The 17,548-nt window shown below is 50.3% G+C and overlaps 1 protein-coding gene across 2 annotated transcripts; it reads right to left on the bottom strand.

Annotated features, from left to right (window-relative positions):
* Positions 1-1,269: 1,269 nt before the first annotated feature.
* LOC143820251 (uncharacterized) lies at positions 1,270-16,657 on the bottom strand. Of its 2 annotated transcripts, none has more exons than XM_077302840.1 (8): positions 16,482-16,657; positions 13,533-13,643; positions 12,557-12,723; positions 12,184-12,285; positions 9,079-10,789; positions 8,125-8,259; positions 6,969-7,149; positions 1,270-6,554 (listed from the first exon to the last, which is right to left on the bottom strand). In XM_077302840.1, exons 1-8 carry the CDS (start codon positions 16,542-16,544, stop codon positions 6,295-6,297), a joined length of 2,730 nt encoding a protein of 909 aa, XP_077158955.1. In that variant the 5' UTR covers positions 16,545-16,657; the 3' UTR covers positions 1,270-6,294. The 2 variants fall into 2 exon arrangements, with proteins under 2 accessions (XP_077158955.1, XP_077158956.1); XM_077302841.1 differs by lacking the exon at positions 16,482-16,657 and adding an exon at positions 16,186-16,422.
* Positions 16,658-17,548: the final 891 nt, after the last annotated feature.

Genomic DNA, 17,548 nt, shown 5'->3' with positions numbered 1-17,548 from the left:
AGAGTGGGGGCCTCCAATCTGCGGAGCTGTGTTTGACTCCCCACTCCTCTTCCACATGCAGCTAGCTGGGTGACCCGGGGCCAGTCCCAGTTCTTCCAGAGCTCTCTCAACCTCACCTACCTCTCAGGGTGTTTTTGTTGCAGGGAGAGGAAAGGAAGGCGATTGCAAGCTGCTTTGAGACTCCTTTGGATAGTGAAAAGCGGGGTATAAAGAACGACTCCTTCCAGGGGAAGTTATTCCCCAAGGCAATCACTGAAAGGCCCCAGAGGGCAACTTAAAACCTCTTCTCCAAGCTTAAGGATATTCTTTGCTCCTTGGCTGCCAATCGTTAGCGTGGCCAACTCTTTGCTTCATACCCAGGGAGAGCCAAAGCATTCCAAGACCAAGCAAGGAGATTTCTTTTTGGATCCCTTGACCTTTCTGCTGCTCTTCAGCCTCTTGCTGTGGAGACGGAGAGGGGCAGGGAGCAAGATGTCCCACATAAGGGGGGAGAACCCGTGTCAGTTGATTTTTCCATTTATTGATAATTTAATTTATATCCCGCCTCTCCCAGCCAAGTCGTCTCGAGGCGGCTTACAACAATAAAAAGTTACCCCGTAAAACCACATAAAAATAAAGAATACCAAAATTCCATATAACATTAAGAGAACTATAAATACATAACCGGGTTCAATAAACCAGAACCTGAAAAATTCTGTTTTGGGGTGCAAACCCAGTGACCATCAGTGACTCCCAAGAGCCTGCTCTCCACAAGGAGTGGCCACACCCCTTTGATGGCTTCATCAAGGCCAAGGCAGCAGGCCAAGTCCCCTCCACTTAGCCCCAGAGATGCATGGCTGGCAGCCAGACATTTCTTTATGCAGCCTGCCAGACTCATTGCCTCCGTCTACCTCATGCACTCTGCTCCAGTTTCCAAAAGCTTGCGGTGATGCGGGCTCCTTGTTAGCAAAGAACTGCCCAGAGCCAGCATGGGGTCGTGGTTAAGAGCGGCCGCTTCTGATCTGGTGAGCCGGGTTTGATTCCCCGTTCTTCTTCCACATGCAGCCAAGCTGGGTGACCTTGGGCTGGTCACAGTCCTGATAGTGCTGTTCTCAAAGAGCTCCCTCGACACCACCTCCCTCACAGGGTGGGGAGAGGAACGGGAAGGGGATTTTCAAATTGCTTTGAGACTCCTTAAGGTAGAGAAAAGCAGGATATGAAACCACCACCACCACCTCCTCCTCCTGCTCCTCGCAACAGCTGCATGAAGGAAAGTGTTGGTCACAGTCATTTAAATATTAAATACTTTATTGTTTGCCAGCACATGTAACAGATATTCTCAGTGACAATTACAGAAGGGGGAAAAAATTACCATGGGAAACAGCTGAAAATTAGTAACAACTGAATACTAGTGGTAACAATCAGGCACATTTTCGATTTGGAGAAGAAATCCATGTACAAACGCTAGAACATTTTACTGACCATGATTTTCAAAGGATTCGCAAAGAAACGTTTTGAAACTGCGGAAATGTTTCCTTAACGTAACCTGCAAGCGCCCATACAACGCCTTAAGTGGTTTCACACCAACGGATGTCTGTCCTGACTCTGCAAGGCATCGAATCTCACTCAAGATGCTTCACAGAGGGACCCCCTGAACCCCAGCTTTACAGAAGGCCAAGGGAGCCTCGAGTAGCCACTGCAGAATGGACTTGGCCGACACCTAGACAGTGACAGGAGAGGTAGACGTGAGATTTTTGCAGCTTTCAGATCCACAGTGGTTTCCAGATACAAGGAATCAGCACCCAGCGGACCAACAATCAATTATCTGATCCGGCGAGAGACCTCCCCGGAGATGCTAAGTGGGACGGAATGCTAGGAAGCTTCTGCGTGGCTCCTCTAGCGCTGCAAAAGCTTACCGTTCGACAAAAGTGGCTAATGACCCACAAGACGCTGTACTACAAAGATATATTAAAATAGACCGTGTTTAACTTCCCCTTTTATATCTGTAAGAAAAAGTAAGACAGCAAGCTTCCCTTGCCCACACACGGACCTGGAAACTGCGGGGAAGATCCAGCTCTGCGTTCCCTACCCAGCCACTGCTTCCAGTCGATCCGCCGCCTAGATCCATTCTCTTTCCCATCGATCTCATGGATTTCGCCATCAAGTACAATCACCCTTAAAGCTTGCGGGGCAAAGCAGGCATTGGTTTGGTTGAAGTTCCCCGGGAACCCTTCGTCTGTCCCCAAGCTGGAGGAGTCCCCTTAACACCTCTCTCTGCAGCACAAAAACTGTATTGCTAACGTTTAATGAACACACATCATTTTGTTTAAAAATATTAAGTCACAGCTTTTAAAAACTAGGAAGCGAGATGCTATTACAATTCTCTCGCCAAAGCAATCGCAAACAACACAATTATCCCACGTGTGTGTGTGTGTGTGTGTGTGTGTGTGTGTTGTTGGAATCTGATAGAAAAGTTTACCAAAAGATTTAATAAAATGAACCAAGCTGGTAAGCAAAGCCCGTTAAATCAAGCGAGGAACAGTTTAAAGAGCTGAGGGGTCGTCTAGCCAAGAAAAGGTTAAAAAGAAATGAAACCCCCAATACTGAACTTTCTAGAACTGAGGGCCCGCCATACTTTCCTCAGCTGTAAGTAAAAGCATTTTATTAGCCCCTGCAGAGCAAGCTTCCTTCCTTTCTGGGTACCAGATATTCAAGGTTTCCAACCAAACACAACTGACTAAGAGAAATTAAGGGCAATAAAGGAATCCGCAAATCAAGGTGGGCTTGCTCACCGAGACACCAGCTGTGCCCCCTGTTGTTCGTACTACAGAAAACGTTTACGAAATCCACAGCGAGCTATTTGTCTAGTGGGGGGGGGGGGCAACCTGCTTTTGCCAAAATGGCAGCTTTGCTGTGCATGGAGAATCGTCCTGTTTGGGGAGGGGGAACCCCAAACAAATCATGCTGGACACAGAGACAAATCTTTACACTCGTGCACCTGCCTACCACTCAATCCTGGCCCATGCACAATGGACTCTAGCGTTTGGAATGGGCAGGCTGGTATTTTGGGAGCGTCAGGATCCGCTGTTTGCCACATGCAGAAATATCACCCAGAGTCCTGTCAACGGCGAATCTGAACAGCCTTCAGAACAAATCTGACACTGAACAATTCCTGCATTTAAAAAATCCCCTTGGGAATTGAGGCTGAATTCAGTCTGCACTGAACTGTACGGTCACCGGGCTGGGACGGAACTACCGTCAGTCTCCGCTGCTGTGCTCCACAGTGTCACGGTAGCAGGAGAGCCGTAGAACAAGCATTTGCACATTTAGTAATGTGCGCACAAAATCCCGCCAGTGAAAGCACTTACGATTTTGTACAAAGCAAACTCTACATCCCTGCTCTGCGTCATTTAACACATCTGGTCTCCCACAAGGACATGCAAGCCAAGATTCCCCGTGCTACGAGAAGTACTCATCAGCAGGCACATTAAAGCACAAGCGGCACATTCTTTTAACTTTGCGACCAAGGGGCAGGGCTGATCACTGGGCACGGGCCCTGGAGACCCTTCCTCCACATCTACCACTTGAAGCAAGCAGGCTGCATCTGCATCGGCCTATGCTGTAGATCAGGGGTAGTCAAACTGCGGCCCTCCAGATGTCCATGGGCTACAATTCCCAGGAGCCCCTGCCAGCGTTCGCTGGCAGGGGCTCATGGGAATTGTAGTCCATGGACATCTGGAGGGCCGCAGTTTGACTACCCCTGCTGTAGATGGTCCAATTCTCCCCATTTCCCTCCAAAAAACTTGCAGAGCAAATATCACACGGTTTCCAATAGACGACCAATGGGCCAGTATCCCCATCCAGTGTCCAATTAATCTAGCCAGATCTTGGTGGTCAGGCGCATCACAGCTCAATTAAAACTGCAGGCAGGTAAAACAATATCCCACGCACGCAATCATACTAGCAGGAAACAGCTGGGTTCTTCCAAGCCCACATGCAGAGAATCGAGTTTCACCAAGCATCCCTAAAATTCTCGTCCTTTGGCAGGCATCGGTCAGCGCCCTTTTCTCAAGACAGCTAGAGGAGGCAGCAAGAGTAAGGTCCGGGGAGAACTGAGGCTTTTGCAGGAAGAAAACATCACCCACGCATCCCATGGATTCTAAAGCTAAGAAACCCCGTGCTACAAATTGATTATGAAACATTCATTACCATAAACAAGTAGCTATCAAATGCAGCTTATTATTATCCCTTTAAATATATTGCTCAGTTACACCGAAATAAAGTGAGCACACAGAATATACTGACCTCTTAAGACTCTTAAAGGCACGTTAACTAAACCAACCCATTTATCACCACGATTTTTAACAATTTCCTCACTAAGTAAGAGCTCAGGGTGCCGCTACCACACCGTTCCGGAAAAGTACAATAGTTTTGTAAACAGGAAAGGAGACAGTAAAATTACAGTTTCTAACACCGCAAAGTCACAAGAGTTGAATCCGATCGGCTCCTCACACTGTAAACTGATTTTAAGTCACAAGAGCCCATTTGACCACATGACATTAAGTGCAAAATGAACACACGGAGCGTAATTTCCTCAGCGTTGTACATCTAAATAAAAACTCAGGCTGCAAATAATCTCTATTTTTCTGTAAGAATCAGGCACCCTTTCGAAAACCGTGCCTTTCAAAGATTTCGGGGTGGGAGGGAGAAGGCAAGGTATTTGTACTTCCTGCTAATGCATGCCGAATTTCTGTCCCTCTCCATGCTCACTTAAGTCTAAACCAGGGGTAATCAAACTGCGGCCCTCCAGATGTCCATGGACTACAATTCCCAGAAGCCTGGGAATTGTAGTCCATGGACATCTGGAGGGCCGCAGTTTGATTACCCCTGGTCTAAACCATTTTTATACAAGCTCAAAGCTAAATACTGTTGGGAATAAGTACAGAGAACCTGTTTGTTGTGTTTCCTGAATACTGTCCAATTTAACACCCAAGTTAAAGCCCTACACTGTTTAGTGTTTCTTCCGCTTTTCCACAAGGTTAAGAACTTCTCACCAGAGGTTCTTCACATCAATAAACAAACAGATTACTTGGTTATTGCAAAGGAAACCTCTAGTTTTGTAAAACTTATATTAATACTCGTTAGTGATTAAAAAATCAAACCAAACCAGAGATTCCTTGCATGCACAGGAGTTCCAACACAACAGTTATGTGTGCACACCTCTGCTTGTGTTGAATTGTCCCTAGCTTTGTTGTGAAGGGAGGGGGGTGGGACATGTGCACATGAGCGAAATCAAAGAACACCTATGAATCTCTGGACAGGGGACACCTTTCGGCTTCTCCTTTCACACAATCACAATGACACTTAACAGATCTGATTGTCTGAACACACAGCGTGAAGTCGGACAGCAATTTAAACACAGCAAAAAATAATTCAGCCCGCTTTGGTAACTTAGTACAGAGTTAGTTTCATGTCACTGTTCAATAAACATAATTAGCTAAATTTGCGCACATTAAAAGATTACGCGCACGCACACACAGACTTCCTGAGTGAAGATTAGGTCTGGCAACTGATCAAAGTGTACATTAAAAGTTAAATTAAAATATATTAGCCATTAAAATAAATACTTCGATGATTAATAACCAGGTTTTTCGTTAAGTGCACACCAAGTTAGTTTTAAGCCACTACGGCGTCATTGCTAATCCTAAGGGACGAGGGAATCTCATCATAACGCAATATTTACTGCAAGGTATTTAAGCTCTTCTCACCCAGCTGCCGGGACGCTGCCGCTGTGGGAAACTTGAAGAAGTCTGTCTCGGCCCAGCTTGAAGTTCAGGCTGGCAACGCAGCTTCACGTACGGAACGCAAACGGACCGTCCCATCGTCAAGGAGATCGGCTCCTGGCGACACTGCAAGAGGGACCGCACTGCTCTTTGCAGATCCCAAGGACGCTCCAACCAGCGCCTGGCAGCCCCTCCGGGAAGTTAGGAGCCCCAGAACGAAGGAACCGAGATGGCAAAGGCACGTTCAATTGGTAAAATATCAGAATTGGCTTTGCCCCCCGCTCGTTTCCCCAGTCAGCGGCAAGAGACGACCATCTACTATTGCTTTATGTCTCCCTATCAGTCGACCTCTTCTACTTTACACAGCAGACGACACGACACCGCCAACATTAAAAATGCCGCAACACTTATTAACACAGATGCATATATCTAGGCTTGAGCCGCGACAGCAGAAGCACGCCGCGTATCAGCGAGCAGCGCTGACCGTCTGGCGCACTTTCCACGTGATGGCGAGCTTTGTTTCTTGACCCGCTCATCTGGTGACCTGCAGGGGAGGGCCTGCGTGATTCTCCTGCTTGTTCTCCTTGTCTTCGTGCTCAGGGTGGGGCTTGCCCGGGGAGGGGCCGACGACGGGACCGAGTTCCTGCAACACCCTTTCGACTTCTTCCTCCTTCGCTGAAGTGCCGGCCAAGGTTTTCGAGAGGGTCATCTGAAGAGCGCACCATAAGGCCGTGCGTGTCTTACGGGTGGAGAAGGCCAGATCTTTGATGGCGGCGGCCAGAGCGAGGACATCTGCAAGACAAGCTGCCTGGGGTCACTGACACTTCCAACGGGGTTGCAGCCATTACAAAAGAGGGTTTAACAGGATTTAGGCCAGATCTTCTGGAACAAGATAGGCACCACCACAAAACAGCCCCGTTGGGAGGAGAACGCAACACCCAAAGACACCCAAAGGGAGCAAAAGTGCAGAGGATAAGAGGAATACATTTTAGAAACGTGCTAGGGAACAGGAGCCATGGAGAATAAAATGAACATGGCAGTGGCAGCCACTCCTGAATATTATTTTAGTCTGCACCACCAAACAGATCTCCGGTGGGAAACTGAATGCTTTCCTAGGCAAGACTCCACCGAGTCCCTCCATAAGACACTTGGTGGCCGTCAGGAAAACGGCACGGAGCCTCCCAGCAGCGATCGGGAAGTACGTACCCTTCTCGTTATTGTAGCGAGCCGCCCCCTGCCTCTGAGGGTTGACTGCGTTCACAATCTCGTCCTTGCGCCTCGCTTGGGTGGCACGGATGGCTTCCATGTGGCGCGCAAGAGTGAGAGCGATGTTGGGATGCACAGGAACACCACAGAGCCTCCCCATTCTCCCTATTAAGGTGTGCACCTAAAAAAGGGAGGCAGGATTTAATTTTGCACGCTTGAACATGCGCGCGCGCACACTCACTCCCCCTTAGACAGCCAGTGGGGTGCAACGGTTACGAGGGGTGGCCTCTGATTGGGAGATCTGGGTCTGATGCCCCATTCAGTAGCTGGGAATGGCAGGGCTCTAAGCCCATGTGCCTCCAAGAACATTGCCTGCAAGGAACCCTGGGAAATGGAGACAAGGAGCTGCCTCCCACAATTCAGGTTGAAGGCTTCCTCGGGAGGGGGTGGGTTCTCCATCTTTGGAGATTTTTAAAAGGAGGCTGGAGAGCCCTCTGACGGAGAGGCTGATTCTGCGAAGGCTCAAGGGGGTGGCAGGTGGCAGTGGATGAGCGAGAGGGTGGTGAGTGTCCTGCATAGTGCAGGGGGCTGGACTAGATGACCCATGAGGTACCTTTCCAACTCTATGATTCTATGATTCTGTGAAGGCTCAAGGGGGTGGCAGGTGACAGTGGGTGAGCAATAGGTTTAGAACCATAGAATTGGAAGCGACCTCCTGGGTCATCTAGTCCACCCCCCTGCCCTGTGCATAGAGCAGGGGGGTGGACTAGATGACCCAGAAGGACCCTTTCCAACTCTATGATTCTATGATTCTGTGAAGGCTCAAGGGGGTGGCAGGTGACATTGGGTGAGCAATAGGGTTAGAATCACAGAGTTGGAAGGGACTTACTGGGTCATCTAGTCCAACCCCCTGCATTATGCTGGACACTCCCAACCCGGGAGTGTCCTGTATAGTGCAGGGGGCTGGACTAGATGACCCACGAGGTCCTTTCCAATTTGATTCTATGATTCTAAGACTCCACACTGAGGGCAGCAAACATTTCTCAGTACTGATGGATGTCAGTCCATCAGACTTCAATCCCGTTCCCTCCTCCCGCCAAAGCTATAGCAGAGTTCTGCATTTGTTAAATGGGTCTGGATGGCTGGAAACGCTTACCCTCGCCTGCTCCCGGAACTGATCCACGATCAAGCGGTCCACGCGGGAAGGCTTGGCCGGAAGCCTGGAAAACGGAGTGTTGTTTGAACTGGTTACGCGCTTCCCTGGGAAGTGTCGGGCGAGGTCTGCCTCGGCCTGGGGAGAAAACAGAACACGTTTGCATCCCCAACTGTTTCCGGCTTCCCAGCTCTTTCCCTCCTCCTCCTTCCGGCTTGCACTGTGAGACAGGCCCTTTTTTAAAGTCTTGGATGAAGTGCTAATTCTTCCACGCGCCCAAGCATTGTCTCTTATGTGCCTACGAGCCAAGAACGGGTTCACAACAGACACCCCGTGAGGAAGGGCAGGCTGAGAGAGCCCTGATATCACTGAAGAAGAAGAGTTGGTTCTTATATGCCGCTTTTCCCTACCCGAAGGAGGCTCAAAGCGGCTTCCATTCGCCTTCCTTTTCCTCTCTTCACAACAGACACCCTGTGGGGTGGGTGAGGCTGAGAGAGCCCTGAGATTCCTGCTAGGTTAGAACAGTTTTATCAGTGCCGTGGCGAGCCCAAGGTCACCCAGCTGGCTGCATGTGGAGGAGCGCAGATTCAAACCCAGCTTGCCAGATAAGAAGTCTGCACTCCTAACCACTACACCAAGCTGGCTCTCGGTGCCTCTGGACCCAAACTTGGTTCTATTGCTTCAGACCAACCTGAATTTACCCAAACTTAATGTGCATGTGCTCGAAAAAACTTTACTATGTACTATAAAAGCCTATGCCATAATGCCTTAGATTACTAGCTGTTTTGCTGGGGTCTCCCTATATATGGCAATAAAAGGTTTGCCCTGCTTGGACAGAATCTCCCCACTCCGTTTTTTATCCGAACAAAGCGCAGCAGATAACGGGGCCGCTGGGTTGACGGCTACCATTAACACCTCTTCAATGTAAACTTGCCAGCGATCGATCACACCACTGACCTTTTTCCGCTCCCTCTCGAGGGACCTCCACTGATCGTAGCATTCCTCCAGATGGACGTGGAGCTCATTCGCAGGCCCGCTACGATTCCTTGGGGGCCGGCAGGTGCTCAGGGGAGGGGCGAAGGCGAAGAGATCGTTGACGAAGGGGCTCAAGGGGTGGAAGTCCTCATAGGGGGAAAGGTCCACCAGTTCGGACAGTGGAAAGGGCAACGGAGAAAAGGCGACATTTGCTGGCGACGGGAAAGGATGGGGATTGAATGGCGGGAAAGCGGCCATGGGCTTATAGCCGGGCACCAGCGGGAAGAGAGGGAGGAACGAAGGGTTGATGAAGTCTGCCAAGCTGCCCCTGCTCTGCTCTTGCTTTCTTCTCAAGGCGTCAAGCTGGGCTTGGTTTGGGGCCGCAGAGGCCGCATGCGGGATTCCACTGTTTTTACCTCTTCTCTCGTTGTGCGCGGCTCTTTCGTGAGCGTTGAACTGGCCTTGCTTGTTGTGAAACCTGTGATATTTGGCGTTCTCATTGGCAGAATACTGCGGCAACGACCTGCTGGACGGGGCACTGATGTGCGTTCTACCATAGAGTCCTTCGGGATTCACCAAGGAAGGGCCCTGGGCGCATCCAATGGGGCCAGGCTTCTTCTGTTTTGCGGAGGAGCTGGAGAACCCTGAGCTGTTGGACGTTTGCAGTTTCTCGTCTTTGCTTGAAGGGGACAAGGGGGACCTCTGCATGCAGGCACGCTGGCCTGCAGGCTGATCGGCAAACGGCCTGCTCAGGTGAGCAGAAGACAGGGGAGAACTTACTTGCTTCCCATAGGGGGTGTATGACGCGGTCGCGGTATTCAATATTTTCGTATCCAGCCACGTGTATCCATTGTAAGACGAATTTGTATTCTGTGGGGCTGGTTTTGGAGGCAGGGGATCGCAGGACACTTGGGGAGAGTATCCTGGGACCTTGCCTTCAGCGTGACAGAAGGTTATTTCTGCATCAATGCCATTTTGGGTGTGCCCTGGGTAGGTCTCCTGCAATTTCGCATTTGTTCCATCCGGAAAGCTGTTTTCTTTATTAGACGCTGGGCTGCAAACGTACAGGGACGGAAAATTAAACTGCTGTGATTCAAGAGCAGCAATGAAATCTGTGTATTTTTGAGGAGGCAAGTGGCCGTCTTGGGTTACCAGGTCCCAAATGCCCTCGGCGGAAGAATTATGACCCAGTTGGCCAAAGGACTGACTCGGTCCTTCCGGATCGCTTTGTCCAAGCACTTCTCTCGCTTGATCCGTTTTGGGATATTCTTTATTGGCACTGCCTTTGATTTGGCCTTGAGACAAGAAAGAGCTGAAATCTGTCTGGCTCCTCCCGCCGTCAGCATTCAATTGCTTCTGGTTGTAACCGTGTGTGTCCCGATATTCTGCACCGCCTTGTTGACTGAGTTGGAAAACCTGGTTTGCAGGAGCAGCACCCCTGAACACCTTTTCAGGAGCCTGAGCGCAAGAACCGGAAAGCCCCGGCCACGTTCCTGTATGGGGGAAACCGTCAAGGTCTTTCTTGAATGGCTCTGCAGAGGGGGGCTCTCTCACGTTTCCCTCATAAGGGTGCCGTGTGCCAACGAGGTCAGTAAGATCTTTGTTCTCCAAAACATGCTTAGGAAAAAGCCCCGAGAAACTGTTTTCAGAGTCTGATGACCACACGGGTGGAAACAACCTTGAAAGAGCGTTCCTGTAACGGTCAAATGTTTTAACGTTAAACAACTCACGAAGCTGGCTTGTACATGGACAGACTTGAAAGATTCTTTACTACACTGGCAGCTACTGCAATGGCAATTAATTGCAATTCAGAATCGGCATGGATGTTCTGAAGTTCTGAAGAGATGCCTTTAACTATGGGGTATAGTTGGGCTGAACTCATTTTTAAAAATAATCAGTTAAATCCTTTGTGATATTTTAATTACACGAGGAAGGGAGTCAAACAAGCGGAGCAATAATGTCAAGATAAATATGCTCTATTTAGAAATGCAAATGCAAAAAACTCTGTGGGAGATGCAGTAATGCAGTGCTAGTTACCTAAATAGTACATTTACAAATATGCATGGAAGGACTAGTTAACCTTACTTAATATTGCTTACATATCTGGCCCACTTAATTTTACTCATTAAGTAATAATGTTAGCTTAGTCCTTTCCATGGATATTCGTAAATTTCCGACTCTTGTTTAGGTAACTCCCAGTGTTATGGCATCTCTAGCAGAGCTGTTCGTTTTCTTGTTTGTATTGTGACCTCTGTTTTGTTTCAGAAATACAAACACAGCAAGTGTCTTTATACCATGTTCCTCTGAGTGATTACATTTTCTGGTCCCTTTAAAATAATCCTGCCTGGTGAAATAAGTTGCCAGCGGAAACTTGGGTTGCCCCGGCAGAGCTATCAAAATTCCCCAGGGCCTGTAAAGTGAGGTAGGTGGGACTGAGCAAGCTGTGAGACCAGCACTATCAGGACTGTGACGAGCCCCAGGTCACCCAGCTGGCTGCCTGTGCAGGAGCCAGGAATCAAACCCATCTCAACAGATTAGAAGCCGCCGCTCTTAGCCACTACAATTGAGCCCTGCCACTTTCAGTTTCCCCACCACAGGTATTGGCCAGAGAGACAGAGACGGAAGCAAGGCCCAAGAAATGAATTCTAATGGAGCACCTAGGATATTGTTCTTTGTTTTTATTATATATATATATTTGTATTGAAAGCTGGTGTGTACCGCCCCAAGCCTGACTGGACAAGGTGGCCTATAAATCAAATAAACAATAGTAACACAACAATAGGAGAAGAAACCATTTAAGTTTAACACAACCCATATACTGGATTAGACACAAGCTGGGCAAACTTACATGAAGGTAACCCCCCCGCCCCCCCAGCTAAGTCTTAAAGGTGCTGCTGGACTCACATTTTGTTGCTTCAGACCCACCTGAAACTCTCACCTGAAGGTGGGAAGATGGGGTGTTTACTAGTCATTGTGTTACTGTTTTTATTAATGCTTCTATTTAATGTTGTAAACCGCCCTGAGTCCGATCACGGGGAGGGGTGGTATAGAAATTTAATAACTAAATAAGTGCTAACATTTGCTTACCAGTCTGTTACAGGTTCTTGCTTGTTCGGCTCCTCTAGGATGCTTGACACTAAGCCAAACATATCCGGCCCGCTGCCAGAATACGACAGGTTTATCTGGGCCCTGAAAATGAGACGTTTGGACACAACATGTAGAAAGCACTGGAGACCCAAGAATCATTCCGCTGAGGCAGGAGGCTCAGATCCAGGCATTTCACAGGATCTCAAGCAGAGGGGTCCTCCCCATCACCACCTGTCAGGTGCTTTTTTAACTGGAGAGGTGAGGGATTGACCCTGGGACCTTCTGCATGCGCTACCACTGAGCCATGGCCCCTCCCAGACAGATGACTCAGGAAGACGTGCCCCCCTCCCCCCGCATGCCAATCACTTCGTACCTTTTTTTGGTGTGTTCTTGCACTGGACCAAGAGCACTGGTATCATCGGCACATGTCGACCAGCTACTGTATAGCTGGGGAAGGTCCGCATTGGGTGGGGTGTTCGTAATCCCTCCAAACAGTGGGGAGAACAACTGTGCATTCATTTCTTGCTTAGTGCTGTTGACCTGAAGTCAAATTAAAAGGCAACCATTTGACACATGGGAGATTCAGGGACCAGGCACACAGGTAAGCACAATTCCTGTAGAAGGAAACCCAGAAATCCATGCAACCGTCACCTCCAGGCTAGTCTCTTGTAACTCGCTCTACGCAGGGATATTCATGAAGCTCCATGCGCACTCCGAGGCATGCACCCCCAATGATATTTCCACTGTACCCTGACACTCTAGGACGCAAGATGTTTTTAAGGGCACTGACCATTCTTAAGGGAGAAGAACGCCAGAAAAGGGACCAACAGCAGTGCAAAAGCACTTTCTCCAGTCTTAATTAACTTGGTCATATACGTATACCAACAGTATGAAGAGCAATCAGACCAACCTTTTTCAGGCTTTTGACCATGGAGGAGTCCCTGAAATAATTTTTTAGACTTCAAGGAGCCCCGGGAGGTGATGTCAACTGGTCACTACCCCAGGGTACTGCTGGCAGGGGCTCATGGGAACTGTAGTCCACGTACATCTGGAGGGCCACAGTTTGACTACCCCTGACCTACATCTTTAGCCCTACTTTTGCTCCCTCCCCCCACTCTGCCTCATGAAGGCCAGAAAGAAGAGCAGGAGCTAAGAGGACAGCCCAGACCCTCCACCCGCCATGCCACTTCAGAGCTCCTGCAGACTCCCAGGGATCCACGGCCCCTGGTTGGGAACCCCTGAATTAGACCCTAAAAGCTTACAGAATTCTGAAAAATGGGGAAGGAAGACAAAGAGAATTCGGGTCATTCTCCAACTTCAGGAAAGAATGACTGCTGCAAGGCACTCACCTGGCGCTTGTGATGATGGAACGTCTGTTTAACCAGGTCCTCGCAGCCCCTGTTTTCAGGTGCTGCATTTCCAAACAAGCAGAAATTCAAATTCTTAGCCACAGGTTTCACCTGTTTCAAAATAATGGGACATTTTTGTCAACAGCTTGTAACACCATTTAAGCGAGGTACATATTTAGTTAACTCAAAATTTCTCCCAAAATGGCCTCCATCTTTTCCATCTGTTTTAGCCTCACAGCTAACATAACAAGGTAGCAGAACAAAGTCGGGAGTCCGGTGGCACCTTTAGGCCCACTGAAAATTTGTTCAAGCTATAAGCTTTCATGTGCAAACACACTACTTCAGAAACAGAATTTCTTCAACCATTACATGGGGGGATATTTGCCAGGAAGGGTAGTTAGAGACACAATGCATAAGTAACTTGGCAATTATAGCTGAGAATGATGACTATAACTAGTCCTTCCTGACAACTAACACCCCCACCCCCCACCACCTTCACTGCAACTTCACTGAAAGCAAATCTGTCTGGGTCTAATCAGTGCTCAGATAGCAGATATTCTGAGAAGCTAACACACACTAACCTTGAGTTGCACAATGGACCAGGAGCATTTTCTTCCAGACAGACAAACAGATTTGAGTTTCCACCAGACAAGAAGAAGAGTTGGTTCTTATATGCCGCTTTTCTCTACCCGAAGGAGTCTCCAAGCGGCTTACAGTTGCCGTCCCTCTCCTCTCCCCACCACAGACCCCTGTGAGGTGGGTGAGGCTGAAAGACCCCTGATATTCCTGCTCGATCAGAACAGCTTTCTCAGTGCCGTGGCGAGCCCAAGGTCACCCAGCTGGTTGCATGTGGGGGAGGAGCGGGGAATCAAACCCGGCTCGCCAGATTAGAAGTCCGCACTCCTAACCCCTACACCAAGAACTGCAAGGTCCGCTCTTTACCTTTTTGGCCTAGCTTCCTCAGATTCAGCCAGAGGGGGCAACTGACCCAGACGTCACACATCTCCTTAAAGTTCGGCACAAACCTGCGCAGTGGCAGTGCTTGTGGTTTCTATGGAGCGCCGTCAGGAACACAAGCCACAGGGAGGGGACGGCGGCACCGTCTCTACGTCCCGCCAACTCCTCAGCCTCTCAGCCCTGCTGCCGTAGCACATTTGCACATGACACGACTCTCTGCAACTCAAATATGAGCATGGTTGCCAGGTTATGGCTAGCGTCTCTTTCTCCACCCGCTGGACGCATAGAATAGACAAAGGGAGGAGAACGCAAGGCCAGACTCCTGCTCCGACGCATACTTAAACTGCAAACTGTCAAATGTTAATGCACATTTCCCAGAGATCTGCCATATCTCTAATCCACCCAGAAACCACCGAAGGCCTGTTTGTGCTTCGAAGCCCGGCCAACCTTTCTGCAAACGCACCATTCCTGTTTTAGCCGCTTTGCAGTGACTTATTAGAGCAAGACTGCTGTTACGTTTTTGGCTCTCTGCCTTTACCACAAGCTTCAACTATGCCCTGATGTCATTGGAATGCCAGTATGTGGAAGCATGATGGGAACTGTAGTCTTCGAGTAACCCTGCAATAGCTATGAAATCCAGGCCAACGGGAGGGTAACTGTTTGCATAGTGTCTGCAGCACGTCTCCTGCTGTGTTAAGGAGTCAGCTGTGCGGTAAATCCAGCTGCGCTCCCTTATTCTGTTCCCCTGACTGAGTGAATGATGTTCACATCCCCTGTATCTGGTGGAGGGGAAAGGGCCACCCTTTCCCATGCAACACCATCTCAATGTCCTATTAGATGCACAGAGCTGCTAAAGCTTGCAGAATTCAAGGTTTTAATAATCCATAAACTGTTTCCAACCGAAGCAGATGCATCCGTGTTGGTCTGAAGCAGCGGAACACGGACTCCAGGGGCACCTTGCAGACCAACGACGATTAATTCTGGGGATAAGATTGCGCGAGCACGCACACTTCTTCTGATACGCTGAAACAAGACTGCCTCAACCATCGCCTGTGTACCTGAGGAAGTGTGCGTGCACATGACAGCTTGTGCCCAGAATTAAACTCTGTGGGTCTTCAAATTGCTCAATGGACTCACTTTGTTCCGCTGCTTCAGACCAAAACGGCCACTCACCTGAATCAACGTATCTCAAGAACTGTGCATGCACACAGGTGTATCTGAGGAAGCATGAACGCACATCACAGCTCGGGCCCAGAATAAGACTTTGTCGGCCTTCAGCAAGCTCATTGGACTCAACCAAGGCAAAAGGCTGATTCAAAGACAAGAGCAGTAGAGGGGTAGTCAACCTGTGGCCCTCCAGATGTCCATGGACTACAATTCCCATGAGCCCCTGCCAGCTGGCAGGGGCTCATGGGAATTGTAGTCCATGGACATCTGGAGGACCACGGGTTGACTACCCCTGCACTAAGGAAGAGTATCTGCAGAAAGCCCCAGGATCTCCCCTTGTCAGGGGATAGCAATGAAAAAGACCCTGAAGAGCAGCTGCCAGTCCGTGCGGGCAATACTGGCCATGCCCGGCCAAAGGTCTGAATCAGCATATGGCGGCTTCATGCCAGACCCGCTTCGTTCAACCCCCCAACTCTGCCACGAAGCTCATAGTCTGGCCCTGGACCAGTCCTCCTGCGACTGAGCCTACCTCGCAGGGTTGCACTGCGCCGAAACAGGTGCGACCTGGAGCTCCTCGGACTGCGGATGAAATCCCAAAACCAGCCACGCAGAGCAGGCCAGGCTCTTAGGATAGGGCGCTTTAGAAGCAGAAAACTCCGCCTCGAAGGCGCCTCATCCAGCGCTAGCCCCGGCCCATCTCGTCCCGCAGCGGACGGCAGGGCACAGAGGCCGCGCCTTTCCCCGCGGCTGACCGATAGACTGCCTCTGCCCAGGGGAGGCTCTCCTCTGGGCGCGCAGCCGTCGCAGGCCTCCCCCCCTGCTCACCTCAGGCCGAGAGGCCGATCCCGGGAGGGGGACGGGCAGGGGTCGGGCTCCGTCGGCCACCATCGCCCCTCGCTCGCCCGGCCGCCGCCTCCAGCCGCCCCGGTCGCTTCGCCAGGCGCCAGCTGGGCGGGAGGGCGGCCGCGCATGCGCGGAGCCGCCCTACGCTCGGAGCGGCGCGCTGACGGAGGTCGGAAAGGGGGCGGGGCCCGGCTCGGTCACGGCCGGCGGGAAGTTTGGCGGGGAGGAGGAGGAGTCGAGCTGAGGCCCCGCCCCTTCAGGCGGCCTCGCGCGCGCTCTCGGCCCGCCGAAAGGGAACGTTGGCCAGGGAGGGGGCGGGGCAAGGAGGCCGCGTTTCAGCCGCGGAGGACGTTGCTCATTAGCATATGCTAATCTGTAGCCGTGCCGCCCTTGGAGCCAGGGGGCGGAGCCTCTCGCGCCCCTGCCACCGCCCTCACAGCAGCCCTGTGAGGTAGGCTCTCCTGAGGACTGTCAAAAATCACCTCAGCTGAGAGAGGGCGCTTATTTGCTGTGTTTCCATGTACGTGTACATATACATACACCCGCACACTGGGAGCGATGGAGAAGAGTACCTCCCTCCCCTTCTTGGTCCTCACAGTAGCCCTGTGTAGGCTCACTTGAGTACCGTAAAACATCACTTCAACTAAGGGAGGGTGCTTTATTAGCTAGGCGGATGTTTCCATATCTTGTACACAGGTATGCCTATACATGCACGCATGCCCCCTTGGAGAAGAGTGTCTCCTTCCCCTTCTTGGCCCTCACAGCAGCCCTGCGAGGTAGGCTCACCTGAGAACCCTCACAGATCACCTCAGTTGAGGGAGGACATGGAATTGGGGTCACTTTGTGTGGACAGGTAGCTGTGAAATCCCTCCATTTTGCAGGGGGTTGGACTAGATGACCCTGCAGATCCCTCCCAGCTCTATGATTTTAACAGCCACATTTCCTTCCTGCACCACACTCAATGCGGGACATACACAAGCAACGTGGGGGGGGGGGGGCTTTCAAGTTGCTTTGAATCTATGGCCTGAACTAGAATGAATAGATATGAA

The sequence above is a fragment of the Paroedura picta genome, chromosome 11 (genome assembly GCF_049243985.1).
Source record: "Paroedura picta isolate Pp20150507F chromosome 11, Ppicta_v3.0, whole genome shotgun sequence".
Classification (NCBI taxonomy): Eukaryota; Metazoa; Chordata; class Lepidosauria; order Squamata; family Gekkonidae; genus Paroedura; species Paroedura picta.
The sequence above is the reverse complement of the archived record's forward strand: the minus strand, read 5'-3'. Positions and strand labels throughout refer to the sequence as shown.

Bases quoted from the DNA above. Each gene is read 5' to 3' on its own strand.
- LOC143820251 (XM_077302840.1), bottom strand. From the start codon at position 16,544: ATGGTGGCCGACGGAGCCCGACCCCTGCCCGTCCCCCTCCCGGGATCG. The intron at 13,644-16,481 runs GTGAGCAGGGGG...ATTTTGAAACAG, and splicing joins GATCGGCCTCTCGGCCTGAG to GTGAAACCTGTGGCTAAGAA. The intron at 10,790-12,183 runs GTAAGCAAATGT...TGACCGTTACAG, and splicing joins CAAGAACCTGTAACAGACTG to GAACGCTCTTTCAAGGTTGT.